This window comes from Oncorhynchus mykiss, chromosome 3, assembly GCF_057628025.1.
Source record: "Oncorhynchus mykiss isolate SJ-2025 chromosome 3, ASM5762802v1, whole genome shotgun sequence".
NCBI lineage: Eukaryota > Metazoa > Chordata > Actinopteri > Salmoniformes > Salmonidae > Oncorhynchus > Oncorhynchus mykiss.
The window spans coordinates 11,162,501-11,179,183 of record NC_143024.1 but is presented as its reverse complement, the minus strand read 5'-3'; the positions used below and the strand labels follow the sequence as shown (position 1 = coordinate 11,179,183).

Genomic DNA, 16,683 nt, shown 5'->3' with positions numbered 1-16,683 from the left:
TTCACTACCCTCCTCATCCAGCTGTAGGTACAGTAACCCTCCACTACCCTCCTCATCCAGCTGTAGGTACAGTAACCCTCCACTACCCTCCTCATCCAGCTGTAGGTACAGTAACCCTTCACTACCCTCCTCATCCAGCTGTAGGTACAGTAACCCTCCACTACCCTCCACATCCAGCTGTAGGTACAGTAACCCTTCACTACCCTCCTCATCCAGCTGTAGGTACAGTAACCCTTCACTACCCTCCTCATCCAGCTGTAGGTACAGTAACCCTCCACTACCCTCCTCATCCAGCTGTAGGTACAGTAACCCTCCACTACCCTCCTCATCCAGCTGTAGGTACAGTAACCCTTCACTACCCTCCTCATCCAGCTGTAGGTACAGTAACCCTCCACTACCCTCCACATCCAGCTGTAGGTACAGTAACCCTTCACTACCCTCCTCATCCAGCTGTAGGTACAGTAACCCTTCACTACCCTCCTCATCCAGCTGTAGGTACAGTAACCCTCCACTACCCTCCTCATCCAGCTGTAGGTACAGTAACCCTCCACTACCCTCCTCATCCAGCTGTAGGTACAGTAACCCTCCACTACCCTCCTCATCCAGCTGTAGGTACAGTAACCCTCCACTACCCTCCACATCCAGCTGTAGGTACAGTAACCCTCCACTACCCTCCTCATCCAGCTGTAGGTACAGTAACCCTCCACTACCCTCCACATCCAGCTGTAGGTACAGTAACCCTTCACTACCCTCCTCATCCAGCTGTAGGTACAGTAACCCTTCACTACCCTCCACATCCAGCTGTAGGTACAGTAACCCTTCACTACCCTCCTCATCCAGCTGTAGGTACAGTAACCCTTCACTACCCTCCTCATCCAGCTGTAGGTACAGTAACCCTCCACTACCCTCCTCATCCAGCTGTAGGTACAGTAACCCTCCACTACCCTCCTCATCCAGCTGTAGGTACAGTAACCCTTCACTACCCTCCTCATCCAGCTGTAGGTACAGTAACCCTCCACTACCCTCCACATCCAGCTGTAGGTACAGTAACCCTTCACTACCCTCCTCATCCAGCTGTAGGTACAGTAACCCTTCACTACCCTCCTCATCCAGCTGTAGGTACAGTAACCCTCCACTACCCTCCTCATCCAGCTGTAGGTACAGTAACCCTCCACTACCCTCCTCATCCAGCTGTAGGTACAGTAACCCTCCACTACCCTCCTCATCCAGCTGTAGGTACAGTAACCCTCCACTACCCTCCTCATCCAGCTGTAGGTACAGTAACCCTTCACTACCCTCCTCATCCAGCTGTAGGTACAGTAACCCTCCACTACCCTCCTCATCCAGCTGTAGGTACAGTAACCCTTCACTACCCTCCTCATCCAGCTGTAGGTACAGTAACCCTCCACTACCCTCCTCATCCTTGCTGTAGGTACAGTAACCCTCCACTACCCTCCTCATCCAGCTGTAGGTACAGTAACCCTTCACTACCCTCCTCATCCAGCTGTAGGTACAGTAACCCTCCACTACCCTCCACATCCAGCTGTAGGTACAGTAACCCTTCACTACCCTCCTCATCCAGCTGTAGGTACAGTAACCCTTCACTACCCTCCTCATCCAGCTGTAGGTACAGTAACCCTCCACTACCCTCCTCATCCAGCTGTAGGTACAGTAACCCTCCACTACCCTCCTCATCCAGCTGTAGGTACAGTAACCCTCCACTACCCTCCTCATCCAGCTGTAGGTACAGCAGGGGTGTGTGTATATTGGGTTGTTTGAAGACACAAGTAATGTATTAACCTAACACTTCAAAGTGTGTGTGTGTTAAATTTGAACAGTGTGGTACCTGGCCGTGTGTGTTACATTTGAACAGTGTGGTACCTGGCCGTGTGTGTTACATTTGAACAGTGTGGTACCTGGCCGTGTGTGTTACATTTGAACAGTGTGGTACCTGGCCGTGTGTGTTACATTTGAACAGTGTGGTACCTGGCCGTGTGTGTTACATTTGAACAGTGTGGTACCTGGCCGTGTGTGTTACATTTGAACAGTGTGGTACCTGGCCGTGTGTGTTACATTTGAACAGTGTGGTACCTGGCCGTGTGTGTTACATTTGAACAGTGTGGTACCTGGCCGTGTGTGTTACATTTGAACAGTGTGGTACCTGGCCGTGTGTGTTACATTTGAACAGTGTGGTACCTGGCCGTGTGTGTTACATTTGAACAGTGTGGTACCTGGCCGTGTGTGTTTCATTTGAACAGTGTGGTACCTGGCCGTGTGTGTTACATTTGAACAGTGTGGTACCTGGCCGTGTGTGTTACATTTGAACAGTGTGGTACCTGGCCGTGTGTGTTGCAGGTTTGACTGTGCAGACCGTCAGTTCCACTCTGTAGCGGCAGCCTGGCAGGCTCGCATGGAGAGTCCCGCTGACGTCAAGGAGCTCATCCCGGAGTTCTTCTACTTTCCAGAGTTCCTGCAGAACATCAACGGTGAGTAGCACTAGGGCTGTGTTCCCTTCACATGAGGAAGACTAGGGCTGTGTTCCCTTCACATGAGGAAGACTAGGGCTGTGTTCCCTTCACATGAGGAAGACTAAGGCTGTGTTCCCTTCACATGAGGAAGACTAAGGCTGTGTTCCCTTCACATGAGGAAGACTAAGGCTGTGTTCCCTTCACATGAGGAAGACTAGGGCTGTGTTCCCTTCACATGAGGAAGACTAAGGCTGTGTTCCCTTCACATGAGGAAGACTAGGGCTGTGTTCTCTTCACATGAGGATGACGAAGGCTGTGTTCCCTTCACATGAGGAAGACTAAGGCTGTGTTAGCGAACTCACTCTGGAGTGTCAAAGTGCGCTCTGGGAACTGTCAAACCAGAGTTCTCTATAATCTGAGTAGATTTCCAGAGTGTATTTATGAAATCATCGTAAGTGGAATGCAACGATGTTATGTTAATTCCTATTCACAAGTCATTCCTTACACAGTATATCAACACAACAGAAATATGGCCTATCGTAGTGTTTCATAGAGCCTCACACCCTACCAACTGTTGGACACTCTGTTTACGTAGCTGAGGAAGGATTGACTGTCTCTGTGTGTGTGTTTACTGCAGGGTTTGACCTGGGCAGTCTGCAGATGACCCAGAACAATGTGACTGATGTTCTGTTACCACAATGGGCCTTGTCTAGAGAAGACTTCATCAGGAAACACAGGAAAGCTCTGGTGAGGCCTTCCACCTGGGAAAAATCATCTATGGGAAACGCTGGTGCAACCCCCACAGCCATGCTACACTCTCTGATTGGACACATTTTAATCAAGTAATCAAATACATTTCCTTGTACAAATGCATTTGTCCCCCAATATGGTGCAGGAGTGTGAACACGTTTCCTCTCACCTCCATGAGTGGATTGACCTGATCTTTGGCTGCAAGCAGAGAGGGGAGGAGGCGGTGGAGGCTCTCAATGTCTTCTACTACTGCACCTATGAAGGTAAGGAGAGAGAAGGGCTGAGTCCCGAATGACACCCTATTCTCTATATACTGTAGGTCACTACTTTGGACCAAAGCCCTATGGCTCCTAGTCTAAAGTAGTGCACTATATAGGGAAAAGGGTACAATTAGAGACTCTCAACTTCGCCCAATGTGATATGAGGAGTAGGAGTGGGTGAGAGAGCTCTTCCCTCCATCCTCACTCAGACACCACAATGTATACTAGGTACATTTCCATATCATTAGAGTTCTGTTCTATTCTGTTGTATCCTGTTCTGGTCTGTCCTATTCTGGTCTGTTCTGTTCTGTTCTGTTCTGGTCTGTTCTATTCTGTTCTGTTCTGTTGTGTTCTATTCTGGTCTGTTCTATTCTGGTCTGTCCTATTCTGGTCTGTCCTATTCTGGTCTGTTCTGGTCTGTCCTATTCTGGTCTGTTCTATTCTGTTGTGTTCTATTCTGGTCTGTTCTATTCTGGTCTGTCCTATTCTGGTCTGTTCTGGTCTGGTCTGTCCTATTCTGGTCTGTTCTATTCTGTTGTGTTCTATTCTGGTCTGTTCTATTCTGGTCTGTCCTATTCTGGTCTGTTCTGGTCTGGTCTGTCCTATTCTGGTCTGTCCTATTCTGGTCTGTTCTATTCTGGTCTGTCCTATTCTGGTCTGTCCTATTCTGGTCTGTTCTATTCTGGTCTGTCCTATTCTGGTCTGTCCTAATCTGGTCTGTCCTATTATGGTCTGTCCTATTCTGGTCTGTCCTATTCTGGTCTGTTCTATTCTGGTCTGTTCTATTCTGGTCTGTCCTAATCTGGTCTGTTCTGTTCCATTCTGATCTGTTCTGTCCTATTCTGGTCTGTTCTATTGTTCTTTTCTGGTCTGTTCTGTTCTATTCTGGTCTGTTCTGTTGTTCTTTTCTGGTCTGTTCTGTCCTATTCTGGTCTGTTCTGTTCTGTTCTATTCTGGTCTGTTGTATTCTGGTCTGTTGTGGTCTGTTCTGTTCCATTCTGTTGTTCTTTTCTGGTCTGTTCTATTCTGGTCTGTTCTGTTCTGTTCTGTTCTATTCTGGTCTGTTCTGTTCCATTCTGATCTGTTCTGTCCCATTCTGGTCTGTTCTATTGTTCTTTTCTGGTCTGTTCTGTCCTATTCTGGTCTGTTCTATTCTGTTCTGTTCTATTCTGGTCTGTTGTGGTCTGTTCTATTCTGGTCTGTTCTATTCTGGTCTGTTGTGGTCTGTTCTGTTCCATTCTGTTGGTCTGTTGTGTTCTATTTATTCTGTCTATTCTGGTCTGTTGTATTCTGGTCTGTTGTGGTCTGTTCTGTTCCATTCTGTTGTTCTTTTCTGGTCTGTCCTATTCTGGTCTGTCCTATTCTGGTCTGTCCTATTCTGGTCTGTTCTATTCTGGTCTGTTCTATTCTGGTCTGTCCTAATCTGGTCTGTTCTGTTCCATTCTGATCTGTTCTGTCCTATTCTGGTCTGTTCTATTGTTCTTTTCTGGTCTGTTCTGTTCTATTCTGGTCTGTTCTGTTGTTCTTTTCTGGTCTGTTCTGTCCTATTCTGGTCTGTTCTGTTCTGTTCTATTCTGGTCTGTTGTATTCTGGTCTGTTGTGGTCTGTTCTGTTCCATTCTGTTGTTCTTTTCTGGTCTGTTCTATTCTGGTCTGTTCTGTTCTGTTCTGTTCTATTCTGGTCTGTTCTGTTCCATTCTGATCTGTTCTGTCCCATTCTGGTCTGTTCTATTGTTCTTTTCTGGTCTGTTCTGTCCTATTCTGTTCTGTCCTATTCTGGTCTGTTCTGTTGTTCTTTTCTGGTCTGTTCTATTCTGGTCTGTTCTGTTATATTCTGGTCTGTTCTGTTCCATTCTGATCTGTTCTGTCCTATTCTGGTCTGTTCTGTTGTTCTTTTCTGGTCTGTTCTGTTCTATTCTGGTCTGTTCTATTCTGTTCTGTTCTATTCTGGTCTGTTGTGGTCTGTTCTATTCTGGTCTGTTCTATTCTGGTCTGTTGTGGTCTGTTCTGTTCCATTCTGTTGGTCTGTTGTGTTCTATTTATTATATTCTGTTATTTTGTGTAGGTGCGGTGGATCTGGACGCCATAGCCAATGAGACGGAGCGCAAGGCCCTGGAGGGCATCATCAGTAACTTTGGACAGACGCCCTGTCAACTACTCAAGGTGTGTGTGTGTGTGTGTGTGTGTGTGTGTGTGTGTGTGTGTGTGTGTGTGTGTCTCTCTCTCAAGGTCTGACCCCTGTCACATTACATTTACAGTCCTGCTTGATTTGTTAAACACTCCCTCAATGTAGAGTCTCACTCCATAAACCAGAGGGAATGGTTGTATTGAGTCTGGAGAGTAGAGTGTGTGTGTGTTTGACTGACTGTCTGTAGCTCCCTGCCTGGGTGTCTGTCTGTAGCTCCCTGCCTGGGTGTCTGTCTGTAGCTCCCTGTCTGGGTGTCTGTCTGTTGCTCCCTGTCTCGGTGTCTGTCTGTAGCTCCCTGCCTGGGTGTCTGTCTGTAGCTCCCTGCCTGGGTGTCTGTCTGTAGCTCCCTGCCTGGGTGTCTGTCTGTAGCTCCCTGCCTGGGTGTCTGTCTGTAGCTCCGTGCCTGGGTGTCTGTCTGTAGCTCCCTGCCTGGGCGTCTGTCTGTATCTCCCTGTCTAGGTGTCTGTCTGTAGCTAGCTGTCTGGGTGTCTGTAGCTAGCTGTCTGGGTGTCTGTAGCTAGCTGTCTGGGTGTCTGTCTGTAGCTAGCTGTCTGGGTGTCTGGCTGTAGCTAGCTGCCTGGGTGTCTGTAGCTCCCTGTCTGGGTGTCTGTCTGTAGCTAGCTGTCTGTAGCTAGCTGTCTTGGGTGTCTGTCTGTAGCTTCCTGTCTGGGTGTCTGTAGCTCCCTGTCTGGGTGTCTGTCTGTAGCTAGCTGTCTGGGTGTCTGTCTGTCTGTAGCTCCCTGTCTGGGTGTCTGTAGCTCCCTGTCTGGGTGTCTGTCTGTAGCTAGCTGTCTGGGTGTCTGTAGCTAGCTGTCTGGGTGTCTGTAGCTCCCTGTCTGTGTGTCTGTCTGTAGCTAGCTGTCTGTAGCTAGCTGTCTGTAGCTAGCTGTCTGGGTGTCTGTAGCTAGCTGTATGGGTGTCTGTAGCTCCCTGTCTGGGTGTCTGTAGCTAGCGTCTGTAGCTAGCTGTCTGGGTGTCTGTAGCTAGCTGTCTGGGTGTCTGTAGCTAGCTGTCTGGGTGTCTGTCTGTAGCTAGCTGTCTGGGTGTCTGTTTGTAGCTAGTTGTCTGTAGCTAGCTGTATGGGTGTCTGTAGCTCCCTGTCTGGGTGTCTGTCTGTAGCTAGCTGTCTGTAGCTAGCTGTCTGGGTGTCTGTCGTTGGACACCACCAACACCTGGGTACTGAGATCTACCCCTGGGACCGCTGAGGAACCGCTGGGTTCCATGTCTGGTGTCTGTAGCTCCCTGTCTGGGTGTCTGTAGCTCCCTGTCTGGGTGTCTGACTGTAGCTAGTTGTCTGGGTGTCTGTAGCTAGCTGTCTGGGTGTCTGTAGCTAGCTGTCTGGGTGTCTGTCTGTAGCTAGCTGTCTGTAGCTAGCTGTCTGGGTGTCTGTAGCTAGCTGTCTGGGTTCCTGTCTGTAGCTAGCTGTCTGTAGCTAGCTGTCTGGATGTCTGTAGCTGGGTGTCTGTAGCTAGCTGTCTGGGTGTCTATAGCTAGCTGTCTGGGTGTCTGTCTGTAGCTAACTGTCTGTAGCTAGCTGTCTGGATGTCTGTAGCTGGGTGTCTGTAGCTAGCTGTCTGGGTGTCTATAGCTAGCTGTCTGGGTGTCTGTCTGTAGCTAGCTGTCTGTAGCTAGCTGTCTGGATGTCTGTAGCTGGCTGTCTGTAGCTAGCTGTCTGGGTGTCTGTAGCTAGCTGTCTGGGTGTCTATAGCTAGCTGTCTGGGTGTCTGTCTGTAGCTCCCTGTCTGGGTGTCTGTCTGTAGCTTCCTGCCTGGGTGTCTGTCTGTAGCTTCCTGCCTGGGTGTCTGTCTGTAGCTCCCTGCCTGGGTGTCTGTCTGTAGCTCCCTGTCTGGGTGTCTGTCTGTTGCTCCCTGTCTCGGTGTCTGTCTGTAGCTCCCTGCCTGGGTGTCTGTCTGTAGCTCCCTGCCTGGGTGTCTGTCTGTAGCTCCCTGCCTGGGTGTCTGTCTGTAGCTCCCTGCCTGGGTGTCTGTCTGTAGCTCCGTGCCTGGGTGTCTGTCTGTAGCTCCCTGCCTGGGCGTCTGTCTGTATCTCCCTGTCTAGGTGTCTGTCTGTAGCTAGCTGTCTGGGTGTCTGTAGCTAGCTGTCTGGGTGTCTGTAGCTAGCTGTCTGGGTGTCTGTCTGTAGCTAGCTGTCTGGGTGTCTGGCTGTAGCTAGCTGCCTGGGTGTCTGTAGCTCCCTGTCTGGGTATCTGTCTGTAGCTAGCTGTCTGTAGCTAGCTGTCTTGGGTGTCTGTCTGTAGCTTCCTGTCTGGGTGTCTGTAGCTCCCTGTCTGGGTGTCTGTCTGCAGCTAGCTGTCTGGGTGTCTGTCTGTCTGTAGCTCCCTGTCTGGGTGTCTGTAGCTCCCTGTCTGGGTGTCTGTCTGTAGCTAGCTGTCTGGGTGTCTGTAGCTAGCTGTCTGGGTGTCTGTAGCTCCCTGTCTGTGTGTCTGTCTGTAGCTAGCTGTCTGTAGCTAGCTGTCTGGGTGTCTGTAGCTAGCTGTATGGGTGTCTGTAGCTCCCTGTCTGGGTGTCTGTAGCTAGCGTCTGTAGCTAGCTGTCTGGGTGTCTGTAGCTAGCTGTCTGGGTGTCTGTAGCTAGCTGTCTGGGTGTCTGTCTGTAGCTAGCTGTCTGGGTGTCTGTTTGTAGCTAGTTGTCTGTAGCTAGCTGTATGGGTGTCTGTCGTTGGACACCACCAACACCTGGGTACTGAGATCTACCCCTGGGGCGAAGAGACCGCTGAGGAACCGCTGGGTTCCATGTCTGGTGTCTGTAGCTCCCTGTCTGGGTGTCTGTAGCTCCCTGTCTGGGTGTCTGACTGTAGCTAGTTGTCTGGGTGTCTGTAGCTAGCTGTCTGGGTGTCTGTCTGTAGCTAGCTGTCTGGGTGTCTGTCTGTAGCTAGCTGTCTGGGTGTCTGTCTGTAGCTAGTTGTCTGGGTGTCTGTAGCTAGTTGTCTGGGTGTCTGTCTGCAGCTAGCTGTCTGGGTGTCTGTCTGTAGCTAGCTGTCTGGGTGTCTGTAGCTAGCTGTCTGGGTGTCTGTCTGTAGCTAGCTGTCTGTAGCTAGCTGTCTGGGTGTCTGTAGCTAGCTGTCTGGGTGTCTGTCTGTTGCTCCCTGTCTCGGTGTCTGTCTGTAGCTCCCTGCCTGGGTGTCTGTCTGTAGCTCCCTGCCTGGGTGTCTGTCTGTAGCTCCCTGCCTGGGTGTCTGTCTGTAGCTCCCTGCCTGGGTGTCTGTCTGTAGCTCCCTGCCTGGGTGTCTGTCTGTAGCTCCGTGCCTGGGTGTCTGTCTGTAGCTCCCTGCCTGGGCGTCTGTCTGTATCTCCCTGTCTAGGTGTCTGTCTGTAGCTAGCTGTCTGGGTGTCTGTAGCTAGCTGTCTGGGTGTCTGTAGCTAGCTGTCTGGGTGTCTGTCTGTAGCTAGCTGTCTGGGTGTCTGGCTGTAGCTAGCTGCCTGGGTGTCTGTAGCTCCCTGTCTGGGTGTCTGTCTGTAGCTAGCTGTCTGTAGCTAGCTGTCTTGGGTGTCTGTCTGTAGCTTCCTGTCTGGGTGTCTGTAGCTCCCTGTCTGGGTGTCTGTCTGTAGCTAGCTGTCTGGGTGTCTGTCTGTCTGTAGCTCCCTGTCTGGGTGTCTGTAGCTCCCTGTCTGGGTGTCTGTCTGTAGCTAGCTGTCTGGGTGTCTGTAGCTAGCTGTCTGGGTGTCTGTAGCTCCCTGTCTGTGTGTCTGTCTGTAGCTAGCTGTCTGTAGCTAGCTGTCTGGGTGTCTGTAGCTAGCTGTATGGGTGTCTGTAGCTCCCTGTCTGGGTGTCTGTAGCTAGCGTCTGTAGCTAGCTGTCTGGGTGTCTGTAGCTAGCTGTCTGGGTGTCTGTAGCTAGCTGTCTGGGTGTTTGTCTGTAGCTAGCTGTCTGGGTGTCTGTTTGTAGCTAGTTGTCTGTAGCTAGCTGTATGGGTGTCTGTCGTTGGACACCACCAACACCTGGGTACTGAGATCTACCCCTGGGGCGAAGAGACCGCTGAGGAACCGCTGGGTTCCATGTCTGGTGTCTGTAGCTCCCTGTCTGGGTGTCTGTAGCTCCCTGTCTGGGTGTCTGACTGTAGCTAGTTGTCTGGGTGTCTGTAGCTAGCTGTCTGGGTGTCTGTCTGTAGCTAGCTGTCTGGGTGTCTGTCTGTAGCTAGCTGTCTGGGTGTCTGTCTGTAGCTAGTTGTCTGGGTGTCTGTAGCTAGTTGTCTGGGTGTCTGTCTGCAGCTAGCTGTCTGGGTGTCTGTCTGTAGCTAGCTGTCTGGGTGTCTGTAGCTAGCTGTCTGGGTGTCTGTCTGTAGCTAGCTGTCTGTAGCTAGCTGTCTGGGTGTCTGTAGCTAGCTGTCTGGGTTTCTGTCTGTAGCTAGCTGTCTGTAGCTAGCTGTCTGGATGTCTGTAGCTGGGTGTCTGTAGCTAGCTGTCTGGGTGTCTATAGCTAGCTGTCTGGGTGTCTGTCTGTAGCTAACTGTCTGTAGCTAGCTGTCTGGATGTCTGTAGCTGGGTGTCTGTAGCTAGCTGTCTGGGTGTCTATAGCTAGCTGTCTGGGTGTCTGTCTGTAGCTAGCTGTCTGTAGCTAGCTGTCTGGATGTCTGTAGCTGGCTGTCTGTAGCTAGCTGTCTGGGTGTCTGTAGCTAGCTGTCTGGGTGTCTATAGCTAGCTGTCTGGGTGTCTGTCTGTAGCTAGCTGTCTGTAGCTAGCTGTCTGGATGTCTGTAGCTGGGTGTCTGTAGCTAGCTGTCTGGGTGTCTATAGCTAGCTGTCTGGGTGTCTGTAGCTAGCTGTCTGGGTGTCTGGCTATAGCTAGTATCTCAGTGGGACATTGACTGACTCAGTGTGCTCCTTTCTTTCTTTCATTCTTTCTTTCTTGTTAGGAGCCACACCCTCCTCGTATGTCTTCAGAGAATGCATCTAGGAGGCAGGCCCGCATGGACACTCTACCCCCCAACCTGTTTGAACAGCTCGACAAACTACGCCCTTTTAAGGAGGTAAAGAGAGGAATCATTCTCCTATATTTCATTAGAAACATAACGTTTCTCTAGTAGTCTATATTATATCCCCTACATTTAAAATTACAATGACCACTTCAGTATTCAAATGTTGATTGTGTGTGTGTGTGTGTGTGTTGTGTTGTGTGTGTGTGTGTGTGTGTGTGTGTGTGTGTGTGTGGTGTGTGTGTGTGTGTGTATGTGTGGTGTGTGTGTGTGCTCCTAGGTGGTGTGTGATGGGCGACCTCTGGTCCAGGCGGTGGTTCCCAGGAACCAGAACCGCTCCTTTATCATCCAGGGCTCTGACGTACTGGTGAGAACACACACACACACACACACACACACACACACACACACACACACACACAGGCAGCAGGTAGCCTAGCGGTTGGAGTGTTGGTCGACCAGCCTTCTTATTTGCAGTAGTTAATCAATATTAAATCAAGATGATTGTTTGAAGAAATGACCAAACCTCTCTCAGTAGTGAATTTCCACGACAGTCTCCGTTGATAATGGCTGACGCTGGCCGTGACCTCCCTCTCTCAGGGTGTCTCAGGGGGACTGGGGATCGGCAAAAAACACTTTTCCAATTCACACATGGTATTAATACACACTTGTTAATGTGTGAAATAGGACAAATACTGTATTCGCACCAAGTTATTACACACACACACACACACACACACACACACACACACACACACACACACACACACACACACACACACACAAACTAGGGAAGGGACACCTCACTGACACCAGCCTCTCTCACACACAACACAGCTACATGAAACAGCACATTCACACACAGCTACATGAAACACATTCACACTCAACACAGCTACATGAAACACATTCACACACAACACAGCTACATGAAACAACACATTCACATGAAACAACACATTCACACACAACACAGCTACATGAAACACATTCACACACAACTACATGAAACACATTCACACACAACACAGCTACATGAAACAACACATTCACATGAAACAACACATTCACACACAACACAGCTACATGAAACAACACATTCACATGAAACAACACATTCACACACAACACAGCTACATGAAACAACACATTCACATGAAACAAGGTGTGCTAAAGGTTTTGGACCTTTCTGCTTGGTTGAAGAGACACAGAGGTGTTGGACCTTTCTGCTTGGTTGAAGAGATACAGAGGTGTTGGACCTTTCTGCTTGGTTGAAGAGATACAGAGGTGTTGGACCTTTCTGCTTGGTTGAAGAGATACAGAGGTGTTGGACCTTTCTGCTTGGTTGAAGAGATACAGAGGTGTTGGACCTTTCTGCTTGGTTGAAGAGATACAGAGGTGTTGGACCTTTCTGCTTGGTTGAAGAGACACAGAGGTGCTGCACAAGTCCGGTAACTTTCTTAGGTCAACCAGAAATCCCAGTTGGTAGACTCCTGGAATGAGGAGGAGTCTGGGAATGAAGAGTCTGGGAATGCTCTTACCAGCACTTCTGGGAAACCCAGGAATTTTGGGGGGAAAGTTACCAGAATTGTTTAACCCTAGTGCAGTATGGGGCTTCTTTTGACTGTCTCCCTCCCTGCTCTCTTCCTACCCTGTAGGTGACAGTGAGTTCTGACGGCCTGATTGGGACCCACAGCTGGCTGCCTTACGATAAGAACATCGCCAACTACTTCACCTTCACCAAGGACCCCACCGTGGCCAATCCCAAGTAAGTTAGTGGCCCTACAGAATGCCTGCCAAGAAATGACAACAAAAAGTAAATCCCACTCTAAACACCGAGAGAAGGATAAGGAGGACCCCACCACACACAGTGTTCTGCATCCCAAATGGCACCCTATCCCCTATATAGTGCCCTACAGGACCCTATGGGCTCTGGTCAAAAGGAGTGAGCTAAATGGGGCACAGTGTTCCATTTGAGACTCACCCTGTGTAGTGTGTAGCCATCCCATCTGGTCCCCAGCTCAGCCGCATGCTTTTATTCATGTGACTTCAAAGCACAAGTTGAAATGGATGGAGAAGTCTGCGTTTTATGAGGTTGGAGCGTTAGAACTGCTCTGGCCCTATAAACATGTGTCTTATTGAGATTAGTCTGAATGGGAAACACTTGAGTTCCTTTTCATTGATAAACAACATCTTTCTGCTAGAAAATGTTAAAGGACAAATCACCATTTGTTTATATCAACATGACACAACTATAGAAACATTTTGGTTTCAACAACCTCTCTTTTCCTTCAGTTAAAGGCCCATTATTGTAAATCATTACTAGGTTTACTCAACCTCCTCTCTTGGCTCTCTCTCCTCCCTCCTACAGAACCCAGCGGTTCCTCAGCGGTCTCTTCGCCCCAGGGGTGGATCTCAGTACCCAGGTGTTGGTGGTGTCCAACGATGGCCGTCTGCTGTTCAGTGGAGGACACTGGGACTGCAGCCTCCGAGTCACCCAGCTGGGAAAGGGCAAACTGGTGGGCAGGATCTGCCGACACATCGGTGAGCTACAAGATAATGATGGGAGGACGGTGAGGGAGGGAGGACGGTGAGGGAGGGAGGACGGTGAGGGAGGGAGGACGGTGAGGGAGGGAGGGAGGTGAGTGAGGGAGGGAGGTGAGTGAGGGAGGACGGTGAGTGAGGGAGGACGGTGAGTGAGGGAGGACGGTGAGGGAGGGAGGACGGTGAGGGAGGGAGGGAGGGAGGACGGTGAGGGAGGGAGGGAGGATGGTGAGTTAGGGAGGACGGTGAGGGAGGGAGGACGGTGAGGGAGGGAGGACGGTGAGGGAGGGAGGACGGTGAGGGAGGACGGACGGTGAGGGAGGACGGTGAGGGAGGGAGGGAGGGAAAGGGGAGGGAGGGAGGGAAAGAGGACTGGGAGGGAGGACGGGGAGGGAGGGAAGATGGGGGGGGGCGGATGGGAGACCATGTTTCAATTTTGTCATAGTAAGAGTTTTAGGATCAGTTTTGGCTTTTAGATCAAAATCAGTAAGTTTACTTGGACAGGGGGGGATCTGATTCTAGATCAGTAAGGTTACTTGGACAGGGGGGATCTGATTCTAGATCAGTAAGGTTACTTGGACAGGGGGGGTCTGATTCTAGATCCGTAAGGTTACTTGGACAGGGGGGATCTGATTCTAGATCAGTAAGGTTACTTGGACAGGGGGGATCTGATTCTAGATCAGTAAGGTTACTTGGACAGGGGGGATCTGATTCTAGATCAGTAAGGTTACTTGAACAGGGGGGGGATCTGATTCTAGATCAGTAAGTTTACTTGGACAGGGGAGGATCTGATTCTAGATCAGTAAGGTTACTTGGACAGGGGGGGATCTGATTCTAGATCAGAAAGGTTACTTGGACAGGGGGGGATCTGATTCTAGATCAGTAAGGTTACTTGGACAGGGGGGGATCTGATTCTAGATCAGCCCCCAAATAGTTATATTGTAATTTCTGTTGTCCAGAAAGAGATGAGAGTTACTGTCTGTCCTGTAGACAGGACAGACAGACCTGGTGACATGTCTGATAGTGATGAGTGTCCTGTCTGCCCTGTAGACCTGGTAACATGTCTGATAGTGATGGGTGTCCTGTCTGTCCTGTCTGTCCTGTAGACCTGGTGACATGTCTGATAATGATGGGTGTCCTGTCTGTCCTGTCTGTCCTGTAGACCTGGTAACATGTCTGATAGTGATGGGTGTCCTGTAGACCTGGTAACATGTCTGATAGTGATGAGTGTCCTGTCTGTCCTGTAGACCTGGTAACATGTCTGATAGTGATGGGTGTCCTGTCTGTCCTGTAGACCTGGTAACATGTCTGATAGTGATGGGTGTCCTGTAGACCTGGTAACATGTCTGATAGTGATGGGTGTCCTGTCTGTCCTGTAGACCTGGTAACATGTCTGATAGTGATGAGTGTCCTGTCTGTCCTGTCTGTCCTGTAGACGTGGTGACATGTCTGATAGTGATGGGTGTCCTGTCTGTCCTGTAGACCTGGTAACATGTCTGATAGTGATGGGTGTCCTGTAGACCTGGTGACATGTCTGATAGTGATGGGTGTCCTGTCTGTCCTGTCTGTCCTGTAGACCTGGTAACATGTCTGATAGTGATGGGTGTCCTGTCTGTCCTGTAGACCTGGTCACATGTCTGATAGTGATGAGTGTCCTGTCTGTCCTGTCTGTCCTGTAGACGTGGTGACATGTCTGATAGTGATGGGTGTCCTGTCTGTCCTGTAGACGTGGTGACATGTCTGATAGTGATGGGTGTCCTGTAGACCTGGTGACATGTCTGATAGTGATGGGTGTCCTGTCTGTCCTGTCTGTCCTGTAGACCTGGTAACATGTCTGATAGTGATGAGTGTCCTGTCTGTCCTGTCTGTCCTGTAGACGTGGTGACATGTCTGATAGTGATGAGTGTCCTGTCTGTCCTGTAGACCTGGTAACATGTCTGATAGTGATGAGTGTCCTGTCTGTCCTGTAGACCTGGTAACATGTCTGATAGTGATGAGTGTCCTGTCTGTCCTGTCTGTCCTGTAGATGTGGTGACATGTCTGATAGTGATGAGTGTCCTGTCTGTCCTGTCTGTCCTGTAGACGTGGTGACATGTCTGATAGTGATGAGTGTCCTGTCTGTCCTGTAGACGTGGTAACATGTCTGATAGTGATGGGTGTCCTGTCTGTCCTGTAGACGTGGTGACATGTCTGATAGTGATGGGTGTCCTGTCTGTCCTGTAGACCTGGTAACATGTCTGAAAGTGATGAGTGTCCTGTCTGTCCTGTAGACGTGGTGACATGTCTGATAGTGATGAGTGTCCTGTCTGTCCTGTAGACCTGGTAACATGTCTGATAGTGATGAGTGTCCTGTCTGTCCTGTCTGTCCTGTAGACGTGGTGACATGTCTGAAAGTGATGAGTGTCCTGTCTGTCCTGTAGACGTGGTGACATGTCTGATAGTGATGGGTGTCCTGTAGACCTGGTAACATGTCTGATAGTGATGAGTGTCCTGTCTGTCCTGTAGACCTGGTGACATGTCTGATAGTGATGAGTGTCCTGTCTGTCCTGTAGACCTGGTGACATGTCTGATAGTGATGGGTGTCCTGTCTGTCCTGTAGACCTGGTCACATGTCTGATAGTGATGAGTGTCCTGTCTGTCCTGTCTGTCCTGTAGACCTGGTAACATGTCTGATAGTGATGAGTGTCCTGTCTGTCCTGTCTGTCCTGTAGACGTGGTGACATGTCTGATAGTGATGGGTGTCCTGTCTGTCCTGTAGACCTGGTAACATGTCTGATAGTGATGAGTGTCCTGTCTGTCCTGTCTGTCCTGTAGACGTGGTGACATGTCTGATAGTGATGGGTGTCCTGTAGACCTGGTGACATGTCTGATAGTGATGGGTGTCCTGTCTGTCCTGTCTGTCCTGTAGACCTGGTAACATGTCTGATAGTGATGGGTGTCCTGTCTGTCCTGTCTGTCCTGTAGACGTGGTGACATGTCTGATAGTGATGGGTGTCCTGTCTGTCCTGTAGACCTGGTAACATGTCTGAAAGTGATGAGTGTCCTGTCTGTCCTGTAGACGTGGTGACATGTCTGATAGTGATGAGTGTCCTGTCTGTCCTGTAGACGTGGTAACATGTCTGATAGTGATGGGTGTCCTGTCTGTCCTGTAGACGTGGTGACATGTCTGGCTCTGGACCTCTGTGGTATCTACCTCATATCTGGTTCCAGAGACACATCCTGTATCGTGTGGCAGGTTCTACAGCAGGTAGGACTTTCATCTTCCTCTGTCACAGGTCTTAGGAAATCACTGGCTCTAGTAGAATAAGCAGGGTGCACATGATCTCCTAATTATCTTCATATTTCTACTTTGTCTGTAAAATGGTCTTCTGAGGGAGAGTGCAAAAGGTTTCACCCCCCCCTCCTCCCTCTCTCCTCTCCCAGGGTGAGTTCTCCAGTGGTCTCTCTCCTCGTCCAGTGCAGGTCCTCTGTGGACACGACCAGGAGGTCACCTGTGTGGCCATCAGCACCGAGCTGGACATGGCTGTCTCTGGGTCAAAGGTG

The 16,683-nt window shown here is 50.0% G+C and overlaps 1 protein-coding gene across 1 annotated transcript in view; it reads left to right on the top strand.

Moving 5' to 3' along the window:
- The window catches only part of LOC110510431 (neurobeachin-like protein 2), a 136,189-nt gene that overhangs the window by 111,460 nt on the left and 8,046 nt on the right, over nucleotides 1-16,683 (top strand). Inside the window, exons 46-55 of the mRNA XM_090220591.1 lie at nucleotides 2,356-2,486; nucleotides 3,106-3,215; nucleotides 3,364-3,481; nucleotides 5,543-5,640; nucleotides 10,537-10,650; nucleotides 10,877-10,963; nucleotides 12,255-12,364; nucleotides 12,968-13,140; nucleotides 16,293-16,387; nucleotides 16,564-16,680. Coding sequence (XP_090076717.1) covers nucleotides 2,356-2,486; nucleotides 3,106-3,215; nucleotides 3,364-3,481; nucleotides 5,543-5,640; nucleotides 10,537-10,650; nucleotides 10,877-10,963; nucleotides 12,255-12,364; nucleotides 12,968-13,140; nucleotides 16,293-16,387; nucleotides 16,564-16,680 — 1,153 coding nt within the window. The remainder of the gene's footprint in view (nucleotides 1-2,355; nucleotides 2,487-3,105; nucleotides 3,216-3,363; nucleotides 3,482-5,542; nucleotides 5,641-10,536; nucleotides 10,651-10,876; nucleotides 10,964-12,254; nucleotides 12,365-12,967; nucleotides 13,141-16,292; nucleotides 16,388-16,563; nucleotides 16,681-16,683) is intronic.